General features: G+C 32.3%; 1 protein-coding gene across 1 annotated transcript in view; it reads right to left on the reverse strand.

Annotated features, from left to right (window-relative positions):
- DPYD (dihydropyrimidine dehydrogenase) overlaps positions 1–22,753 on the reverse strand; it is a 796,846-nt gene that overhangs the window by 522,028 nt on the left and 252,065 nt on the right. Inside the window, exon 8 of the mRNA XM_012791012.3 lies at positions 17,224–17,311. Coding sequence (XP_012646466.1) covers positions 17,224–17,311 — 88 coding nt within the window. The remainder of the gene's footprint in view (positions 1–17,223; positions 17,312–22,753) is intronic.

Below are 22,753 nucleotides of genomic sequence, written 5' to 3' on the forward strand. Positions count from 1 at the left end.
TTAGTTTTATAAGTTAATCTTCTTTACATATCTAAATGTACATTTCCAAATGAGCTTTAATATTCAAGGAGATAAATATGAGAAGCAGCAAATAAGCCTCAAAGCAGCAAATAAGATTTTTCAACCTGCTGCCTTTTTTTTTCCCAATCATGTAATGCCATGTAGATGACCTAGAATATTTAAAAGTGCACATAGTGTAAGAACTCAAAAGTTTTTGAATGAAACACTAAATTATGTTGCCCTTCATTGAATTTTACATACATTTCTTTGCTCTCTTTTCTATTTCTTTTCATTCACCTTCATCTCTTTCATTTCCACCAATACATGACTATTGTATATTCATATGGTCATCCAATTTCCAATTAAGCCTAGACTACAAAGCTTTGATAACACAGCATAATATGCTTAAGGATGAATTTATCTTCAACTTTCAACTTATAAAATACCCTGCATTTTTTCAAATAGTAATATTCTCTAATGGTGGTTGATTCTCTCTCTATACTTAAGCAAAATGTAAGTTGTTGCTAAGGACTGACAATTTGTTAAAATGCTACTGTTCCTATATTTTAGCAAATAATATGCTTGTCATAATAATTTCCTAAATGGGGTTATTTAATGACCTGATAGAATTAACTCCTTTTCAAAGCAATTAATTACAACCTGAGTATAACTTACAGCTGGATAAAACTGGCTTGAATCAGCTTCGTGTTTTAGTGTTATTTTTATATGCTTGAATGGATAATAATTTTTTAGGTTTCTCAGAATATCCATTTGATATATAATCATTAATTTTATTGTAAGAAGTGCAAATGATATTACTTTTGTTTTAATTACAAATAAATAATAAAACTAATGTTCAATAAAAGTATCATCTCTATTTGTTCCTTCTGTTATAATAAACTATTTTATTTATTCTTTACTTCCTTCCGCCCCATAAATGTAAACAAGTATTAAGACCTACCATAAATGTAAAATTAAAAATTATGTAAATAACAATTTCATGTTCTTTGTCTGTAATTCTCTACTTAGTTGTATAGTTTCTTCTCCCTACTTAGCATTTTCTGCTCTGTGTGTTCCTGGAAAATAGTTAATGTTTCTTTCTCTCTCTCTCTCTCTCTCTCTCTCTCTCTCTCTCCCTCTCTCTCTCTCCCTCTCTCTCTCTCTCTCTCCCCCTCTCTACCCCGCCTCCTCTCAAACCCTCCCCACCAACCTCTAACCTCTAGTCCAGTCTTCCTCCATCTGATTCTGTCCTGGAGAACCTCACTGACCTTAGTTAGGCCACTTACTCACTGTCAGCCAGTTTCTTTAGCATTAAAATGGGTGTATCTAATATCTACTCCTCGGGATTATGGTATAGTTTGAATGAGATCCAATGATATCAGATGTGCAAAGCCCATAATGTATACTAGACATTCAAAAAATATTGGCAAAGCTCTTAGGCATTGATGGCTAATGCCAAATTTGACATTTACAGTGTGATAGATGCTCAAATAAGTGTGATTTATTTGCCATAGAAAGCATAAACTTTCAAAAACATTAAGTATACTTGCTATAATAATTGTTTTTTTTTTCTTAATTTTCTCAAGTTTATCAAGTTACCAATAGAACTCTTAATGCTCTTCCAAAAAACTCAACAAAAGTACCTCCCCACAACTTAGATTCAGGCCCCTATTAAAAACCAGCATTTCAAAATAGTCCCTACAGAGTAATCATGAAGCATTCACTAGCCTGATTAATAGACATTTGCAGTCTCCTCAGGATTTTAGTTCATTTCCACTGCAACCAGTTGAAGAAAGCTCACATTTGCGACCAACAAGTCTGTGTTTAACTAACAGTTCAGTGTCTTGGCATTCATCTGCCCTGGTGGGCAGAACAGTTAGAAATATGGTAAGAACTCCCACAGGATCCCAGAATCCCTTTAGCATCCTATTATAAATGAAAAGGAACTCTCTGAAAAAAAAAACAATCTGATGAGAAAAGTGTATATCACTTTTCAGCTGAAAGGTATGTAGTCTTCATAGTAGGTTTGAGCAGTTTTAGGAAATTTTTTTTCATTAAAAACCAAAATTAGTGCACTTTAAAAAACTGAACACATTTAATTAATGCCATTGGTTAATAATATTACATATCTCCAGGATTCTTAAAAGTTACAATATTGGAGAGGAAGAATTCAGCATTATGACAATTACCAATGACTAAAAAGATCTGTTTATTTGATTTAATATATATTGTGTATGTAGTAATAATGATTCGAGTTGTAATATAACTCATTATTATAAATGCACTTTAATAGGGTAAACATAAACCCTGAGATAAAAGACATGCCTAAATTTTCCTTCCCTATTTTCTGTACCAATCAACCTACAATGGTAGAGGCCATATGTTCAGTTATTCTGCATTATGAAAACATATTGAATCTGTGAGGACTGAGGTTATGTTTCCATAATGCATAATGCATATTTCTTCCCAGACTTTGTGGGAATATAATGTTTAATTTTGACTATAGCAAAAAGTTAATTTTAGAGACCCATCTTTTAATACTTGTAAAAATAAGAAAAAATTTTAATATGTTAAGACCTACAGTAATGCTGTTTTGGTAAAACAAAAAAGTATAGACAGCCAGGGATGAAGCTGTATGGAAGAAGCAAACTCAAAAAGAAACAAATTGGAGCAAATACTGAAATTTCTTTTGCAGAAAAACTTTATTGTTTAGTGAAAAAGGGAGTTCATTTACATCTCACCTTAGATGATGAACATGCCTCTATGAAATAAATCTCAATCAACTTTATAAAACATACCATATGTTAATTCTTGTTAAAGAAATCTGCTTTATAAGGACCTCAAGATAACATTTAAGTAAAAATTATCTTTCTTAATGTATCTATTTTCTAAATTATATATATTATGCCAAAGTTTCTTTTAAAAGGTATATTTTCATGTATAACAAATATGTAACATTTCTAAGTCAACTCTTTAGCAAGAAATAAGTAGCTTCAATGGTGTCTTGTCCTTCTCCAATCTATTTAATATTTCCATAATGTCACCAAATCAATCTTTCTAATCTATTATCTTTCACATCAAAAATCTTTCATCTCCTACAGTACAAAGTAAATACTAAATAACTTTAACCAACTTTGCAGACCATGCAAAGCCTCTCAATTCTGGCCCTGTTATATCTGTTTGATTCTATTTGCCAGTACATGTCTCTGGCAGTGAAAGCTCCAGCAACCATATGGATACCACATATTATATTCCCTATATCTAAGTGTCCCCCTCATCCCCTGCCACCTACATGTCTCCGGATTCATCTTTCTCCTACAGAGGTTTATAGTCTAGGATGAATAAAAAGAAATGCATACCAGGAAGTGAACAAAATGTTTTAGATGCTGTCAAACTGTGCCACTTATTCCGGAAAAGAAAGGAATAGTCACCTGGAGGACACATTAGGAAATGTTTGCATGTCTGTCTCCCCTTAAAACTGTAAGCTTCTTGATAACAGGGATATATTAATCGCATATCGGGAACATTGTATATACTGAATGAATGAATGAAGTTATATAAGCAATAATGGGGAAACCATTTTAAATATTATGAGAATGGTCATTAATTGTTATTAATACTTTAAGAATATGACTGGATATTTTGTCAATGATGCCAAAGTTGGATTCTAAGGGTATCATAAGTATTAGTACTAGAATTTTAAAATAGCATTCTAAGGTTGTGAGGGCACAATTAAGTAAATATGTGTGTGTGTGTGTGTGTGTGTGTGTGTGTAAAAATCTTCAAAGCTAATATTTTTATATAATATTGAGTCAAAAGTTTTCTTAATCTCTGCTTTATTTTGCTTTGTGTTATTAGAAGTCTCAGTAACAAATCTTTAAGGGAATTTGCTTCTCATATAACCTTTTGACTTCAGGCTGCTTTCTGACTTTCCTTCTTCAGAAACAAGGATTATAGAGGGAAATAACTTTAAGATTATGTTTTGTGCACTAATTTTCCTCTTTCCTTACTCTATCCAGTTCAAGCTTCCATTTCTCAGAAAGATGACTGTAAGTTTCAAAAGGCTGGAAGCTAGAACACACATACACACAAATACACAGGGGGGGAAAGGAACACACTTAAGTGGAAAGCAGTTGTAGAGAAACGTAAGATCACTTTACAGCCAAAAGTCTAACACATTTCAGCCTGTACCACTGTAATAGAAAGCCTCTCAGTTGGACCAATCACTAGAGACTCATATTTGGCCTTCTCTAAGCCCCACAAGATGTCATACTTTTTCCTTCAGAAATTCTGGTCATATAGCTACCAAAAAAACATTAGAAGAGGGAAAGAGTCACAAACATAACATTGATTCAACTTGCCCTGGAGTACTCCATTAACCAAATATTTCTACAGTCGATAGCAGAGGAAAACAAACATACAGATACAAAATTCCAATAATATATTTACTTGACTGTGTCAGAGTGGTGTTCTTTAGAAAATAAACTTAAGTCTGTATACTTAAAATGTTTGCATTTTAGTAATTACAAATAGATACTAATATAATAAATGATCACAGCTTCCAAAAATGACAATAGTATTTTTCATCATTACTCTTTTTCACATTCTTGTTTTCATTTTTACATTTGTTTTGCATTTTCCCATGTAGCACAAAGGCAAACTTGAATCCAGCTTAAGGCAAAAAAGTGAAAAATTGAATTAATCAGCCTTGAGTTTAATATATTTTTACAGTGGATCAAACAGATATTGAACTAACACATGTTTTGATCCAACACCTGGTACAGAAGAATGCATTTCTACCTAATCACATTACCTTCAAAATTAAGAAAAATCACAAATTTTATTCATTATCTTTTTTCTTATTCAGTATTCAGATGAATCTATCTGTAATTAATTTGTCAGGAATGCTTTTCCTTTGCTACATACAAACACGTTGTGTTTTATATTAAGATGATGGATATGCTTGCATAAAAATTAAGGACATGTTCCAAAATAATCCCTAGTTTAATTCCATGAGCACTAGAAATAAGAGGAACTGTGGTCTACATTACTTTTTGTTACTTCCTGGCTGAAGTCAATATGTGCAAATTGTTAGAATTTATAATGAAAAATTCAGAAAAAGAACAAAGTGGAAAGGAAAGTTAAAGAGGTTTCATAGAACAAGTCCTAGCCTAGAAGCAAAGAGGATTTTTTTGCATGTATGTTTTCTTTTTCCTTAATGTATCAAAACTTGATTAAAAAATAAAATCATTAATCATAATTTCTAAGATACACCTTTAGAACCATCAATCACTTCATAAATAACTAATTTCAGTTCCCATTTATTCCTTAAAACTGTGATTTTAATTTATAGTTGTATTTTTTTTTTTATTTGATTGTGAAATCAAGGATGTACTTATTTACTGAAGATTTGGTTTAAATTTATTAGTGTGTATAATGAAGCCATGCCATTTAGAAATCGAGTGTCAGAATGTTATCATTTTTTCAGATAAAAGTGACAACATAGTAATACATTATGTATTAATCTATTTGTAACAAGATCAAACTGGTAATTGGAAAATATCTTTTTACATTATATGAATAAAATTGTCATTAAAATGTATATTTTTGAATTGAATTCCCTAAATATAGGAAATATATATAGGATATTGTATATACAGATCTTTTGTATATCAAAACTCAGTACATTAGCATAAGCAATAAAAAAGGACAAAATATTACACCTGAGAAATAAACAAAAATAGCAGCTTTACCTGCATTGGTAATTTTTTAAAAAAAATTAACGCAAGCATGGCATCAGAAAAAAATATATTTTTGGATACACCTTTCAAATAAGCTATTTGCTAAAATAGTAACTAAGATGTGAAGAACCCAGGTACTTTAGTGAACACTAAAATGTGGAGACTCACCTAAATTCAGCTATTTTATAGTGCTAGTACAAAATCATCAGTGATAGATATATTTTTTGCTTCAAAGACATGTCTTATATCAGTGTTCTTCAAAGCATCCTATAAACAGGTGCATATACTCAAAACAAGTTAGGTAGTATTAGACAAAAGTTAAGGATGTAATATAAAGAATGTATATTGCACCTGGACTTCCAGTTCAAGTGTTTTTATAACCTTAAAACTACAAGAAAATAGGCCGGGCGCTGTGGCTCACGCCTGTAATCCTAGCTCTTGGGAGGCCGAGGCGGGCGGATTGCTCAAGGTCAGGAGTTCAAAACCAGCCTGAGCAAGAGCGAGACCCCGTCTCTACTATAAATAGAAAGAAATTAATTGGCCAACTGATATATATATAAAAAATTAGCCGGGCATGGTGGCGCATGCCTGTAGTCCCAGCTACCCGGGAGGCTGAGGCAGAAGGATCACTCGAGCCCAGGAGTTTGAGGTTGCTGTGAGCTAGGACGCCACGGCACTCACTCTAGCCTGGGCAACAAAGCGAGACTCTGTCTCAAAAAAAAAAAAAAAAAAACTACAAGAAAATAGTTCTTCTTATCTCATAGCTATAAAATTTAAACAATTAATGTTCTTAAATAATTCCTTGGTGCATAGCCTGCTAACCAAATCGCTATCTATTTTTAAATAAAGTTTTATTGACACATAGTCATCTTCATTTGTTTATACTTACACTATGGCGGCTTTCACACTATAAAAGCAGAGGGTTGAGATCTGCAAAAGAGACCATATGGCCCACAAAATCTAAACTATTTGATATCTATTTCTAGAAAACTTTGTAGATAACCATAATTTTTTTATTAGTTAGAAACTTAAAGAGAAGATATTTAAGTTCTGTCTCTTAATACTCTTCTCTATAATTTGTCCCTTTCAAACTGATCTTCCTGCTGAATTTGGCTCCCTTTCTTCATCCTGTTGGCACATAATCCAATCGAGGCCTTCATAATATCACAAAAGGTAAATGCCATATCTTTCTTATGAGAGGAGTCCTTATTTGCTAATCCATCCAGTTGACACATTCTATAATTAACCGATATATTTTTAACATTTTTCATCTCTATATTCCTACTGCAAGTTTCTGTTGGTAATAGGCAGGCTGAAAATAAAAAGTAAATTAAAAATCATTATATACTATCTCACACCCATTGAGATAGCTACTATCACAAAGCACAAACCAAAATAATAAATGTTGATGAGGTGGAAAAATTGGAGCTGTTGTGCACTGTTGGTGGAAATGTTAAATGGTACAGCTGCTGTAGGAAACATTAAATTACCAAATGATCCAACCATACATTATATAAGTATATACCCAAAAGAATTGAAAGTAAGGACTCAAAGAGATATTTGTACACCAATGTTCATAGCAGTATTATGTACAATATCCAAAAGGTAGAAGCAACCTAATGCCCATTGATGGATGACTAAGCAAAATATGGTATGTACATATAATAGAATATTATTCAGCCTTAAAAAAAGAAAATTCTGACACATGCTATAATATGAATAAACCTTGAGGACATTATGCTAAGTGAAATAAGCTAGTTCTCCCCCCACCCCCCAAAAAGAAAATAATATCTAATTCCACTTATACGAGGTGCCTAGAGTAGTCAAATTCATAGAGTTGCTGTCTAATATTAAAAAGTTTAAGTTTTGCATGATGAAAAAGAGTTCTCCAGATGGATGGTAGTGATGGATGCACAACATGAATGTATTTAATGCTACTGAAATGTTCACTTAAAAATGGCTAAGATGATATATTTTATGTTATGTATATTTTATAATTTTTTAAAAAGAATTTAAAATAAATTTTTAAAAGGACATAATTTTTTGAAAATCATTATAAAAGCTATGTTAAATTAATGTATTGGTTAAGAACAGGTTTTTTGTTTCAGATGGACCCCAGTTCAAATCCAGGTAATTGTATTTAAGGTCACTTAACATCTCTTGGACATGACTTATACATATGTGAATGGAGCTATCAAAAACACCAATTCAAAATTCCTTTGTGACTATTAAAAGTAACTTCTGTACAGAACATAATACACCAAAACATGTAACTACTATATTTATTATATTTATATGTATAAAATTCTTATTTGTTAATTGCATTTAAGTAGTTTTATTATTTTTCTAAATATGTCAAAACCTTTTAAACTTTATTTTGCAATCCACAGACTTTAGCACACTACCAAATATACTGCAGAAGCTTAAAAGTACACTTTAAAATGTGATCAGCCAACAAGAACATTATAGGAATAAGAAGAGTAGAAAAGCCCCTGACTGTGGTAGACTCTTTATAAAAGACAAAAGAGAGGCTATTTTTTCCAGTGAAGGGAAACTTAACCAGAGATTAAATAGCTGTCAATTTTAAACTATGTCATTCTAGCATTGATAAATTTATCAATAAACATAGACATTAAGGCTCAACGAACAAAACTACCATGTAAATTTTTTTAAAAAAGGAAGAGTAGAAACACAAACTAAAAACTTAAAGATTCAAGGAAACTATTTTCCAATTAAACATGACTCGCTTCCCATAAATTGAATGTATTAACATAATCTTTGACTGATTAACCCAAATATCAATATCTTGTTCTCCAAATTTAACTTATGAATTAAGAGTTGGATGCACAATTTATCTCAGTAACACAAGCAAAATGAACATCTGTTAACTTTATGCCATGTAAGTTTGTGTATGATGGGGGTGGGTGTGAACAGAGCCTCTAATGTGTAATGTTCTTTCCATCTGCACACCAGGTGGCACTGCATGGTTAATCAGAAGATGATAACACACATCAAGATTCCTTACATAGTTGGAGACAAGGTAAATAAATAATTTAAAAACTTTTCTTTCTTAAATGTTCACAGTAAATATGCTTAATAATGTACTATAAAGGGTTTATGAAATTTAATATTGTAAATTAATCACTGTTGCAAAATTGGTTTCCCCAAATATTAATTCCTGATATAACTTACAATATTACTAAGTAATATGAGTTTAATAAATTGAGAAAGAGTAACATAATCAAACCAGATTCTATTTGGGGAATGGAGAACAACATGATTGTGTTGGACACCCCTTAAACAATTTAAATGCAAGATATGGCGAAAAAATTGATTTGATGTAAATTTCCAGTATACTGCTTATAACATAGAGCTGATGCTTTAAAAATTATGGCTTAATAAAGTCTCTTTAAAGCAATGGTCTCGCTTTACAGCACAGAGCTTTTAAGCATTTAAAGTAAAAGAAGCTGTTTAGATGTCAAAGAAAAAGAATACTAAACCATTTTATCTAATACTACCAACTAAAGGTAGCAGTTAACATATATAAACAGGAAATAAGCAACAAGTAAGAAACAAGTTATCCTAAAACGTTTCACATTTCCATACTTTGGAAAGATTATTTCTAGAAAGAAATATATAGAATATGTACTATAGAAATATGCCTAGTTTCCTCTAATTCGCGTCAATCTCTGCCATTGCCGTACAGGTTTCACTTCTCTCTTACTAACACTTTTCCTTGTGTGTAAAGATCTTCCCTATTTTACCAAATTTTACACAGCAGTTATCCACAAAGAGGTAAGATGAGGATAAGAACTGTGTGCTCTGTGGTGTGAAAATGACTATCCAGTAGTACAAATATATGCAATGTAGTCTTGAATTATTTCACATTTGACTTCACTGAATTGGGGTGGGGAATAAGGGCTGTGTACTGTAGTGTTCCTTAGGTCTTGTATGACAATATCCACTATCTCAGTAACTTTTAATTTTTGTTAATTATCCTAAAATTAACCAGAGCTATAGGATGATTATCACTTTAAAAAAAGTCATGATGCCCGTTAAGGACATCATGATACCTTTTTGGGTCCCCTCCAAATTCGTATGTTGAAGCCCTAACCTCCAGTGGAAATGGAGCCTTTGGGAGGTAACAAGTTTCAAATGAAGTCATGAGGGTGAGTCCCCCATGATGGGATTTGTGCCCTTAAAGGAAGAGAAAGAGACCCCACAGCTCTTTCTCTCTACATGCACACGGGCCAAGGAAAGCCTATGTGAACCACACAGGGAGAGAGCAGCCACGTCTGCAAGCCAGGAAGAAGTCCTTCCCCAGAACTCAGTCATGCTGACATCCTGATCTCCAACTTCTAGCCTCCAAAAGTGTGAGAAAATAAATAAATGTTTGTAGTTTAAGCTACCCAGTCTATGGTATTTTGTTATAACAACCTGAGCAGACTACAATATCCATAGTATGTGTTAAATAATATCCCCTTCCTCGTTCAAATGATAATTTTCTATAGTAAAAAAATATAAGTGGTAGCCATAAGCAGATTTAATGGTGGGAGAGGTCTATCAAGTAGTAGAATTAACGTTAAATGATACATTCAAACAGCTATTGTAGCCTGCTGAAAGTGAAAGTAAGACAATCTGCCTTATTCTTAATGTAGTCAAGACTAAAAATGTTTGAGGCGTTTATTAGGGCATCATATTACTGAGAGAAGCAGAATGATTTAGGTGACAAAGATGACCATCTCAGGGACCAGGATTACTCTTACTGGCATGATTAGCATCATCTTCTATAATCAAACTATTTAAGAATTAGTGCCAGCTTGGTGAGATTGGAATCAGATCAGGAAGAATTAGAGGTCTTTAAAATAGACTTACCTATGTATCTTATAAAATGGGCTGAAAGAACTCCAGGTTCATTGATTCAGGTGTCTTTGAAGAAACACTGCCAATAATTCTACAGATTCTTTTTCCTTCTATACTTCTGAAGAGGACCAGCCCCTACTGCCCGCTTCTGCAGATTAACATGTGCTTTCTATAGATATGTTAATATGATCAAAGAATGATTGCCCTACATCTATTTTATCTCCTTCTGGGGCTTTTCTTGAACTCATTAAGTGATGATTTAATGAACTCTCAGCTGGAATTCTATTTCCCTCATTTCCAAATTCTTGGGAGCCACCTCACAATTAGACCCAAGTACTTATAAGTGACACTAGATTAAGCAATATTACAAATTAAAAAAAAGTGGATATGGAAAATATTCAAGATTCATTTTGTGCTTCCAACAAAGTCAGGTTTGTTATTTTTAAATAATCTATTCATAATTGTGGATACTGTCTAAACAATTTCAGCTTTTATCTAGGGACAGAAGTAAAGAGGGTGGTCTAAAAATTTTATTGCATTGTCTTTTAAATAAATAGAAAGTATACATGATTATGTATAATTTAGAAATTCCTGATTAAGAAGCCAATTAAGAATAACTTTTACAGAGAAGAATTCTGGTGCTAAGAAGGCACAAGAGGTTTAACTAAAGGCCACACTGTAGCAAATTTAATACCACAATCTCTCAATGGATTTTCTTAATTGTAATTATCTCTTCTTCAGCTGTTACAATATTTGGAAATCTTCACATTTAAAAAAATATTATTTTCTGATGGTAATGGAAAAAAAAAAACAATTTATGGCAATAATAATAAAAGTGAGGTTAAACCTAAGGACTAATTCTTTCAGAGTATAAAGTCACCATGTTCAAGAATCTTAAGTGAGATGCTGAATGTAGACAGCGTCATCAGCTAACATGTTGGCTATCAGTCATTGTTAAAGTACAGATCTGTGAAATTTTTCCTACCTTCTCTATGAAACTCATTTCCCATGCTTCAGTTGCCATTCACTAGTTTTCTTTCACGTTTCTTAGCCTTAATTTTCTTATCCATAAAAGAGTGTTAAGAATATCCACCTCAAGGGCCATTTTAAGAGTTAATGGGACAGATTATATTAAGAATTGAGCATAGAATAATAGTTATTACTCCTACTACTACCAATGCTACCACTGCTAAAATCACTACTTGTTTATTTCATTAATAGTGTGATAATAACCTTATAGTAATGTAAAATGCATTTCCCCTGGGTTTGCTCAATGCTATAAAAATTGTCAACATTTTTAAACATCCAATAAATTTATTTTGGAAAATAAAACAGTTGCATTAAAAATCAATGATTAAAATCACTTATAAGCTTCCTACTATGTGCCTGGCATTTTGCTAGGCACCAAAAAAATCTATCAATGAATAAGGTAAATAGAATCTTCAGCCTCCAAGAGGCCAACTTCTAAAGGTGGAAACAAACATGTAACTAGTCAATTATGATACAGGGAAAAGGTGCTATAATGAAGTACAAACTCCAGTCTGAACATGCAGAAAGGGAACAGAAACATAAATGTGTAAGGGACAGCAAGAGGAAGAGGCTTCACTTATCCAGGTTAAACAGTGGTCCCAGAACAAAAACTTGAGGAACATCAACACTAAGGAAAAGGAAGAGGAAGAGGACTTTCAAAGGAAAATAGAGAAATGATGGAGAATTAGGAGGGAAGGAAGAATATATTGTCATGAAGTCAACCAATAAAAAATGCCAAAAAGGAATAAAAAAAGAGGCAAAGACAATATATGTAACCTAAAAATTTGTACCCCCATAATATGCTGCTGAAATAAAAAATTAAAAAAAAATAAAAAAATAAAGAGTGAAGGTAGTGAGTGGATCATTCCAAGTAAAGGGAACAGCATCATATAGAAAAATAACATCTAAGCTAAGAACTTAAATATGAAAATAGAGTCCAGGACCATGTTCAAAAATTGTGATAAAAAATAGAGAAAAGGTAAAACTGAAAACAGTCCAGAATGACTGACACACAGAATTTAATGAGTGAAGTGACTGGAGACATAGGCTGTGACCAAATCATGAAGAACCTTGAAAGCATTTATGGAGTCTTTTTATTTATCTAAAAGTAAATAGTGAGCTATGGGAGGGTTTTCATGAGGAATGATGATCAGATCTGATTTTAGCAAGATCACTATTTCCTTTGGATGGATAATTATGTTTAAAGAGACTGGTTAGGAGGCCACAACAGTTCTCCAGTAGCACCGAGGAAAGGAGGTGGTGATACAAGAAGTGAATTAAAGAGAAATCTTTCAGGTAGACACAAGTAAAGCATTTGATGGTAAAACAGTGACTATTCATCTCTAGAATATCTTCCTGCAAGCCCTGCTCCATGGTGTCTACTGTGACTGTCATCATACATTTCATTATAGTTTCTCCTTAACCCTTTATCTCTCCTACATTTCAAAAATAAAAATTCAGAAAAAAACTTTTTGAGAATAATACATAAAGTTTTATCAGTTATCTTAGAGTGTCTTAGTGGATATTCTTTCCCTTACATGCTTGTTAACTTTTTCATCACTATCATGTTTATAAGGATATGAAAGGGAAACTCCCAGATGATGGACCATCAAAAAGAGGAAAAAAGAAATGGGTTCCTCTGAAGCAAAGACTAGGGCTTCAGCCCCTCAGTCTTCTATAATAGTACTTCTTAAACCTAGCTCTAGAATAGAATCACCCCAAAACTTAAAAAAAAAAAAACCTATATCCATGCCCAGCCCAGCCCACCACATCCCTCTACTCAAGTTATACAGTATGGTTGCTCTGTTTGAATCTCTTATGATTTTCTGACATAATCTAATACCAAGGGAAACAATGACTTCAGATTTCCTTATATTTTTAATTCTTAGCACAGTGTCTGGAACACTGCAGTCACTCAATATATATGTATTTCATGTAACAGCTACTTATTGGTAGGTTTTGGGCATACTATGGGAAAAAGGTCATTAGTGCCTCAGCATCCTTAATGTATAGCAGTGGCTATCAAACTTTATTAAGCCACATTTTAAAAATACATTTTATTTTTAATGCAGTGTGCATGTGCCAACACACACATCAAAAACAAACACAAAAAAACTGAAAAATATTTTTCATAAAATAAGACTTATCCTAACCATGGGCAACACATTTTGATATTTTCTATTCTATTATTTTCTCATTTTTGCAAAATAGAAAGAAACAATGATTGTAACCCATTATATTGGTTTTAATACTAACCAAAGAGAACCATCCACTATTTATAAAAGACTTGGATAGTAGATATTCTAACTCTACTTCTAAACATTGACAGTAACACACTGTGCAGGTGCTTTTATTTCAGTAAAAATACCAACATTATAGAGTCTTTAAAAAATCCCCATTATTACAAATATAACACTGTAATTTTGAATAAGACATAGGCTTTATCTTACTACTTAGAGGAAAATAAACCTTTCATGGGTAAAAATACATACTCTTTAGAACTAACAATGATATACATAAAATGAGATAATTTCCCTAATGGACTCTGTTAGCATTAGTTAGGGAAAAATCTAAAAGTGAGAGACTTTTCACTAGCAACATCGCTTGCAATATTAAAAATCAGGAAACATGAGAACACACTTATGTTAATACAATGGGTTACTGAACTACCCTTACTAAGTCATACCTAATAAAAAATATTTTTTTTTCTTCCACACAATCCAACATACAATAAGAGATCAGTTATACATACAGATCTGTAATTATGCCATTTCCAACAACAGAAAGAGAAAGCACCTCCATATGTATTAAAGTATCTATGTAATTAACATGTATGCACTAAGTCCTAAGAGCGTTTCCTTTGCTACTGCTTTACTGATTGCATGTGTCAATGGTGATGCACACTTGTGAAAGAGATCTGTATTTATCCCCTCCTTCCATATCTATTATCCCCTTCTCTATAGTACTGGAAGTTTAATGGAGAATGTGTCCCTCCAGGTAAGGCTACATTTCCCAACAGCCTTTGCTTTTGGTATGCTTATATGATCAGGTTACAGACAGTGAGATAAAAAGAGAAGTGATACGTGCAACTTCTGAGTCATAAACTTAAGAAGACAGGAGCTGTCTTCCCTCTCTCTCACTTCTACTAGCAAGAATGAGGACATGGTAACCAACCATATACCAACGATGGAATTCAGGTATTAAAGATGCCCCACAAATTGTTACATGAGAGAAACTAAACTAAATACATATACTGTTTCACTCTCTATTGTTTTCTTAGAGTGGCCAAACTTGCATCAAATAATAAGGAATTCCTATTCTACCATTTACTCCCCCAAACTCAGTGAGAAATGCTAGATAAAATAAGTGAGTGAAGTTTAATTACAATACAGAAGCAAGGCTAATGAACAAAAGCACATAAGGATGTGAGGCTGTCCAAGTAATAGGCAGTTATATGGTAACAGAAAGGTCATAAATTCCCAAATTGACAATCAAGAATGTCAAACAAACATTTCCTGAGGATAAGCTACTTGTCTTCTATGGACTGAAGCTTTTTAAAAAAATTTTTTTTTAACATGATGAAACTTTCTTGTGTATATTTCATACAAAATACTGAAATAGAAAATAACTGCATTCCTCACATCACTACACCAAAATGTCAAAAGAATCACTTCTCAGCATGAAAATGCACAGCAACATAAATATGAAAGGACTCTACATTTTAAATGTTGCATTCACACCTCAGTGCAGAGTCAAATGGAGATCATTGTATTGTGAGCAGGTGTAGCATTATCAAATAACATATGCAAAGAGACTTAATGGAATGAAATAAAAGGAAAAAAGGTGAAACATTATTGATTCTTTCAGATTCCTTTATGGCTATAACTATTCATAGTGATATACCATTTAATTGTTTTCAATTTTTGTAACACTTTATTTCTTAATTTTAAGATATTTAATTTGAAGATATTTCAATGTATTGGTTATTTATTTGGCCCATATTTCTTTATTACAGAGACTCTTTGTAGATAAGGTTAATAGAATTACATGTAATTATATTAGCATATACTTGAATAATGGAAAACATATCCTTTAGGTAAAACTTCTGTAGGAAAGCAAAATGGTGAATTTCAAATAGTTATTTGATAACATCATCAATATTTCAGACTTAATGTATGACTAAATTTTCCACTTATTATTGACCAAGCATTTCTGAACATGTGTTTGTTGATAATAATAGAAACATACTGATCTAATATTGCTGATATTAGTAGAATATACTTTACAGACATTTGCCCTACTCCTTCATATTAAATTCCCAATACAAATGTAATGTTGAAATGTAAAACTAAATTCAGGTATAGCATTTCTAAAACTCTAGGGAAAATATCAGACCTTTTCTTCTTGCTATTCTTGATGTACATAATGATTACTATATTTAAATGAAGATAAGGTAGATGAATACTGATGACAATGGCACTCACAAGTTTCTGAAAGGAAGTAAGTTAAATACAGACATTTTGGAGCTGGAAAACAAGTGCAAATTATTTAGATAATTTTTCATCTAAATAAAAAGGGTGACACAGACGGTCTTAGACTTGGTAGCAATTATATGGTAAGATAATAAATACATAGAATTCTGACAAGAAAATTTTAGCAGCCAATGAAGCATTAATGAAAATTTCATTCTAAAAATGCAATGGAAAAGGATAGCCCCCAAACAAACATTACCCAGTGTGTGATCACTTAAAGAGATAAGAAAAGTTTTTGTCTTTATATAAGTCTATTGTTTAGATATTCATATTCAAAGAGTGTGAATTGCAAAAGAGAAAGACAAGGTAAAAACCATGAGGATGGTCTTGTATTAAAAATGAGTAAGAATTTAACATAATCTGTCATAATTATCCATAGTACATCATATGGGTGAATAAATACAAAATGCATGAGACAAGGCCAAGTTAAATCAACTTTTTCTTTTCTCTGGTCTCTCAGTAAACAATAAGTAGAAGGAAAAAAAAAACATTAGAAAATTCATTCTCCATGGGATATTCAGATAAAATACAGAATACGGAATAACAGTACCCACTAATTGCCTTAGCAGCTATACATTGTGCATGGAACTTTCAGAGCTATGACTGAACATCTTTAAAATTCAACCAAATAAAAGAAGTTTTAAGGAAATTTTAAAAAATGAATAGAAAATAAGAAAAATGAGTAAATTCTGTCCATTGTCAATTTAGTCAATTGTTTTATCATAAAAAGGAAGCTGTAGTATTTAGACAGACTCAGCTTCCATGGCATGATTTGAAAACATCTTGATTCTTAGAGATGTCCATAGGTGATGATGATGTGGTGAGAGAATGGGAAGAGAAAAGACTCCCTTGCTGAAGTTTATCCATAATGAAGTCATAGCATCAAAATTAGTTATAAAATCAAAATTTAGTGATTTAGCCAATCATTTTTGTCTGCTATTCCCTGAAAAAATGCAATTTTTATCACGAAAATGTCTGAAGGTAGTCATTCTTCTGGATATTGGCACGAAATTAAAAAATATATTATAAATAAAAATATTTAAAAGTTAGCTTCTCACCTATTCCAATGAAAGCAGCTTTGTAGCCTTTTTCTTTCAAAGTGCTGAGAGTCATTTCATTCACTGAAAGGCTTTTACCACAAATTATCTATAAGAAACAACATTTTGTATAATGAATTTTTGCCATTTGATTAATTAAAACCTTAATATTTAACATTGAAAAGAATGTAAAGTCAGTCAAAAAATTATCCATAAGATTCCATATATCGCATGTGGAAATATTTTTATCCTTTAGTATACAGGCTTACATTTACACAATATTATATAAATAGAACGTGAACATGTTTTATTAAGGAACAAAAGCAGAAGAAGAGCTAGTGTAATTAAAATCAAGTCTGTAAACTTTCATAGCTTGCTTATTATGTTCAAAGCCCTATATGGGGTACTTTAAATAATAAAATGATAAATGAGACACAGTTCCTGTATAAATGTATAGTCAAACAGGTAGAATATATACATAGATAAATATAATACAAAACAGAGTGTGATCACATGTGTATGGGAGTTCAGAGTATGGAGATATACGTTCTAACTAGCGTCATAAGGATATGAATGCAGAGAGGAAGTGGGATTTTAATAGGGCCTTTAAAAGTAACAGACAGGATTTTGATAGGAGAAATTGTTGAGGGAAGATGAACAAAGTCAGGAGGTAGAATGTAGTCACTCCTATTAAAAGTCATAATATTTTGTTCAGTTCACAGACATGAGTCAATTTTCAGAGCTGGAACCTGCTGACTAAAGAGGTGGCTTGGTCCCTAGGAGGAAGAAGCCTGCAACATCCTTCAAGTAAACAACGTAATGATTCCCCTCATCCTTCCCCAAAGGAACTATGGCCATTCACCCAGGCAACTGTGCACTGGGAAAAGGGGAATAATCAGCCATTTCAAGGACTACTGAACACAATTTCTTCATCAACATTGATACCCGGAGACACAAGAGTGGGGATTTGTGGGATAAGGTAAAAAATGGAGCCTGACTACAGTCTGGTTCATTGTGGGCCCACAGAGACCATGACCAAGTCAGCCATTATTCCACTGGTCTCTAAGTGCATAACTGAATTTTTTACATTTGTGAGTTGCAATAATACCTGCATTGGGTCTCTCATCTGTTAAGTAAGTGCTATAATAGTTATAACAGTTGGTAATGTCACATGAAAACATCTGAAAATCCAGCTAAGAGAGGAAATCAAACACAATATCATATCCTGCGTGCAGGTGGGATGGGGAGAAATGGTAGTGGTCCCTGTCATATCTTCATTTATTTCACCAGCCTGGGCCCTGCTGAAGCCAGATGATTCCTGGAGGATGAATGTAAACTACTGCAGGCTTAACTAAAGAGTAACCCTGATTGCAGCTTCTGTGACAGATGTGGTATTATTGCTAGAGCAGATTTATACAGCAATGGGCACACTGCATGTGGCCACTGATTTGGCGAATACGTACTTTTCCCCTCCCAATTAGAAAATGAGATCAGAAACAGTTCACAGTCACAGAGTACAGATAAGAATATTCATTTACAGTTTTGCCTCAGGAATATGTCAACATTCTTCAGGAATAATATATGTAATCTGAAGCGATCAGAACATCCCACAGAACATCATAGTCGTTCATTACATTGGCAACATCATGCAGATCAGACAGCTAGAGCAAGAGGTGGTGAGTGTGCTGGAGACTTTGTTCAGACACCTGTACTCCAGAAGGTGAAATATAAACCTCCATCTGGATACTTGAGTGAAGTTTAGAGATTCAGTTGTCAGGTATGCGCCAGTATATCCCAGTTAAAGTAAAAGACAAATAACTGCATCTCACATTCCCTACCATAAAGAAGAAAGCACAATACCTGGTAGGTTTCTTTGGGTTCTGAAGGCAACATGTTCCTAAAAACAAAAGCCTCTAAGCTCAGTCATAGAGGAAGAACAACTTATGCTCATGAAACAATATTGCATAGAATATTTAACTGTATAGAGTACTTAAATAAGTGTAGGGCTTTCTTGTAGGTACTACAGATACTGACTCATTTAATCCTCTTGGCAGCCCTATGAAGTGTTAACAGTATCCTCATTTTACAGATGATACTAAAGGACAAAAGTGCTTAAATAATTTTTATTGAAGTTGTCTCTATAGTTTAATTTCAGAGCCAACATGTGTCTATTCTCTTATGTCTCTTGAGGTCAAAGGGAAAAGGAAGGGCAGAGTTGGCACCATCTTTGAAGGCAAAGAACAGCATGTTGTAAGGGAAGACCTACTGAAAAGGTAGTGTTTCAAGAGTATAAAGTGCAAAGCAAGCAGGGAGTGAAAAATAGGAGGAGAAGATCACTGGGACTAGATCAGAGAGGGCCATTTTTTTTTCTTCCTAAAATACTATTTTTATATTGGCAGATATGGTAACTGTTTGAAAGTTTATAATAAAGGGGCAACAAAGGTTAGATTAATAAGTCATATTCAAAAGTCTAGAACATATCAAATAACACAGACTAAACTGGAACATTAATTAAACATATATTAGTAAAACATTTCATAATAAGTATCTAATAATGATTATTACTATCAGAATTAGTAGAATTAGAAGCTTTTAAAAGTATTTAATAGTGAGGCTTTAGAATTTTAATTTATCCTAGCTTTTAAAGAATGGATCTTTGCTTCAAAAAATGAATAATTTCACTATTTCTTTTACAAACTAAATAACCTTCATACCATTATATATCTAAAGTTAGATGTGAAAAAAAGTCACAGATTCAAACATTATAATAAAATATTAGCAAATTGAATAAGAATGCAATTTCCAAAGCTGAGCAGTGTAATGCCCAGCCAAAGGGTTAATTCGTGGGAGTGATCCTCAAAATTCTTAATCTTAGGTTTAGTTTATTCACTGCCTTAGCAAGAACATTGAAGAAAGACCTTCCACTCTTCCTTAGTGTATGGAATAGGGGCACAACAGAACTTTAGTGAAGAGTGGCTTTCTGTGATTTATCAATAGGGAGTGAAGACATCCCAATCTTTCCACCATAGTAAGTGAACATGACTTTCCACTTGTAGCATATAGGAAAGATGCACGATATTTCATATTTCTACAGTCTGATTCTATCCTAATAGGCAATACTATGCAATTGGGGAAAGAGAAGAGCTAAATTTTTCTTTTGTGTGGAAAGCTGAAAAGACAAGTACCTTGGCTCGTGGTGTTAATCTACTGGGACTGAGACCAGCAAGACATTGCTCTACCAAGGACAGATAGTGTGGGAACCATGGAGGCTAACCATCATTGGGCAGCAGTGGAAATGAGTGCAGAGCAATGATAACAATACTCAACAGAATGACAGGCACCAGGACTCCTCCCTCTCTACGATTGGGAATCTATTCAAATTTCTTTTTCCTAAAAGCCTCTACATTTGAACATTTGCCAGGCAGGAAATAACCCATTCTCTCAAAAAGAATTAAGAGGAAGATTCTTTGACCAAAAACAAAAAAGGTAAAACTTCACTGACATTATACTTTGAGAAACTGAGCTGAGATGTGTGAAAATTAACTAAAACTAGAACAACAGGACAATTACAGGCATCTAAAACATTCTTGTAGCTGACATGATATGGAATCTGAACATTATTTGTGAAATAGATACAATGCTAGAAAAATTACATGGTGGGAATTTTGTTTGTGTTTTTGTTCCTTTATTCCCCATACTTTTATATATGTAATATTTTGCATCTTGATTTTTTCAGATACAGATTACAGTATATATTCTGCCTTCCTCTAATGGCTTTAGTAACATGTAATTAGATACTTCTTAAATAAATTCAGAATAAAAATTCACTCCACTTCAAGTTCAGTGTAATAGTTAATACTTTAATCCAACAGAAGTTCTGAATATCATATATTATATACCTTAAGACAAAGTTCCATCTATTAAAACATATACTTTGGAATATGATGAAAACTTGCTTTATATCTACATAATATGTATTCATATATGTAATGACACTTATTATGCAGGATAAAGGTTGACAGATTTTCTTGAAGTGGAAGTCTTTCTTCAAATAGAACATGTGATGCCCATTATTATATAACACAGATAACAATGTACATAATATTCAAAATTTTTAACAGAAAATTTGGTTAAATAGACCAAATATTTCCAGAAGCTTTAAGATAGAAAAAAGAGTTTAAAGAATTTTTCAAATAATATTTAGCTTATTTAGACACAAAAATTATTTTGTTAGCTATTACTGCAAATGTTTCTCTCCTAGTAAAAATATGGAATGATTTCATATTCATGTTCCCACTCTATCCTATAACAATGGAAATTCTTGCTTCAAATAACCATAGTGAAAAACAAGATAAGAGGCTATCAAAAAAGAGATCTCTATTCAACATTTTTTTCTCAAATTATGAAACAGAAGAAATTCATAGAAATTACAAATAAAGTTTAATCAAAATAGAATTATATCAAAATATTTTGGGAAATGACAAGTATATATAATGCAAGATAATTATGCAGATTTTACACTTTTAACATTGGGAAATTACAAGTACTATAAAAACTATGAAACAAAAATATTCATTTCTATCTGAATTCTGAATTGCATAAGAAATAAAAGCATTTAATATAAATGATTAGTAACATTGTCTGAAATACACATTACAGGAGAGTCTATTAAGGTATATATTGAGTTAAAATAATTTGTAGAGGTCTACATTGGAATTGTTACTCGAAATTAAGAGCATTTATAAAAACATGACAACTAAGAATCTCTTTCTCCTAAAGAATAAGTAATTTTGTTACACTAAAAATAAACCTAGATGTGCAATCAATTGGAAGCATAATTGATAAATTCAAACTGCATATCCTGCTAAGTAAAAAAAGAAAAATTGGATTCTATCACAAGAATACAGAAGCAAATAAAAATATCATCTTATAAAACTGTTATCTAAAAGGGAAAAAACTATAATACTCAAGTAAAATAACAAAAATAAAATAATTAAAATAAATGGATGCTGCCAAAGGTTTATTCCAAGAGAAATGATTAACCCTAAATGTTTTCATATTAAGTCTATAAAAATTAAAATTAAGTAGGTATCCAATTTGAGGTTAAAAAAGTAATCAATAAAAATAGCAATGGGAAAGAATACAGATATAGTTACCAATTAATGAATAAGGAAGCAGAAAACATTGAAAGCTGTTTCTTTTAAAGAATACATTGACTAGAGAAACCACTGCCTAGTCTTATAAAGAAAAAAGAGTTGAGAAAACACAAAGTAAGCTTAGAAATGATGAAGCAAATGTAATCACAGCCACATAGGAGATATTTTTATTATATGCTGGAATAATAGGCTTACATCTATGTCTAATAAATTAAAAAGTCTCAATAGAGCAGAAAATTTGTCTAAAAAAATATACATTCACAAAATTGACAGGAGAATAAAATAGGTAGAAATATTAATAACTATGGAAGATCTGAAAATAAATGGTCAAAGTTCTACCTCTTATAAAGGGGATTTGAGGCTAGAAGGACAAAATTTTCGAATTTAGTAAATAT

This window comes from Microcebus murinus, chromosome 2, assembly GCF_040939455.1.
Source record: "Microcebus murinus isolate Inina chromosome 2, M.murinus_Inina_mat1.0, whole genome shotgun sequence".
Taxonomy (NCBI): Eukaryota; Metazoa; Chordata; class Mammalia; order Primates; family Cheirogaleidae; genus Microcebus; species Microcebus murinus.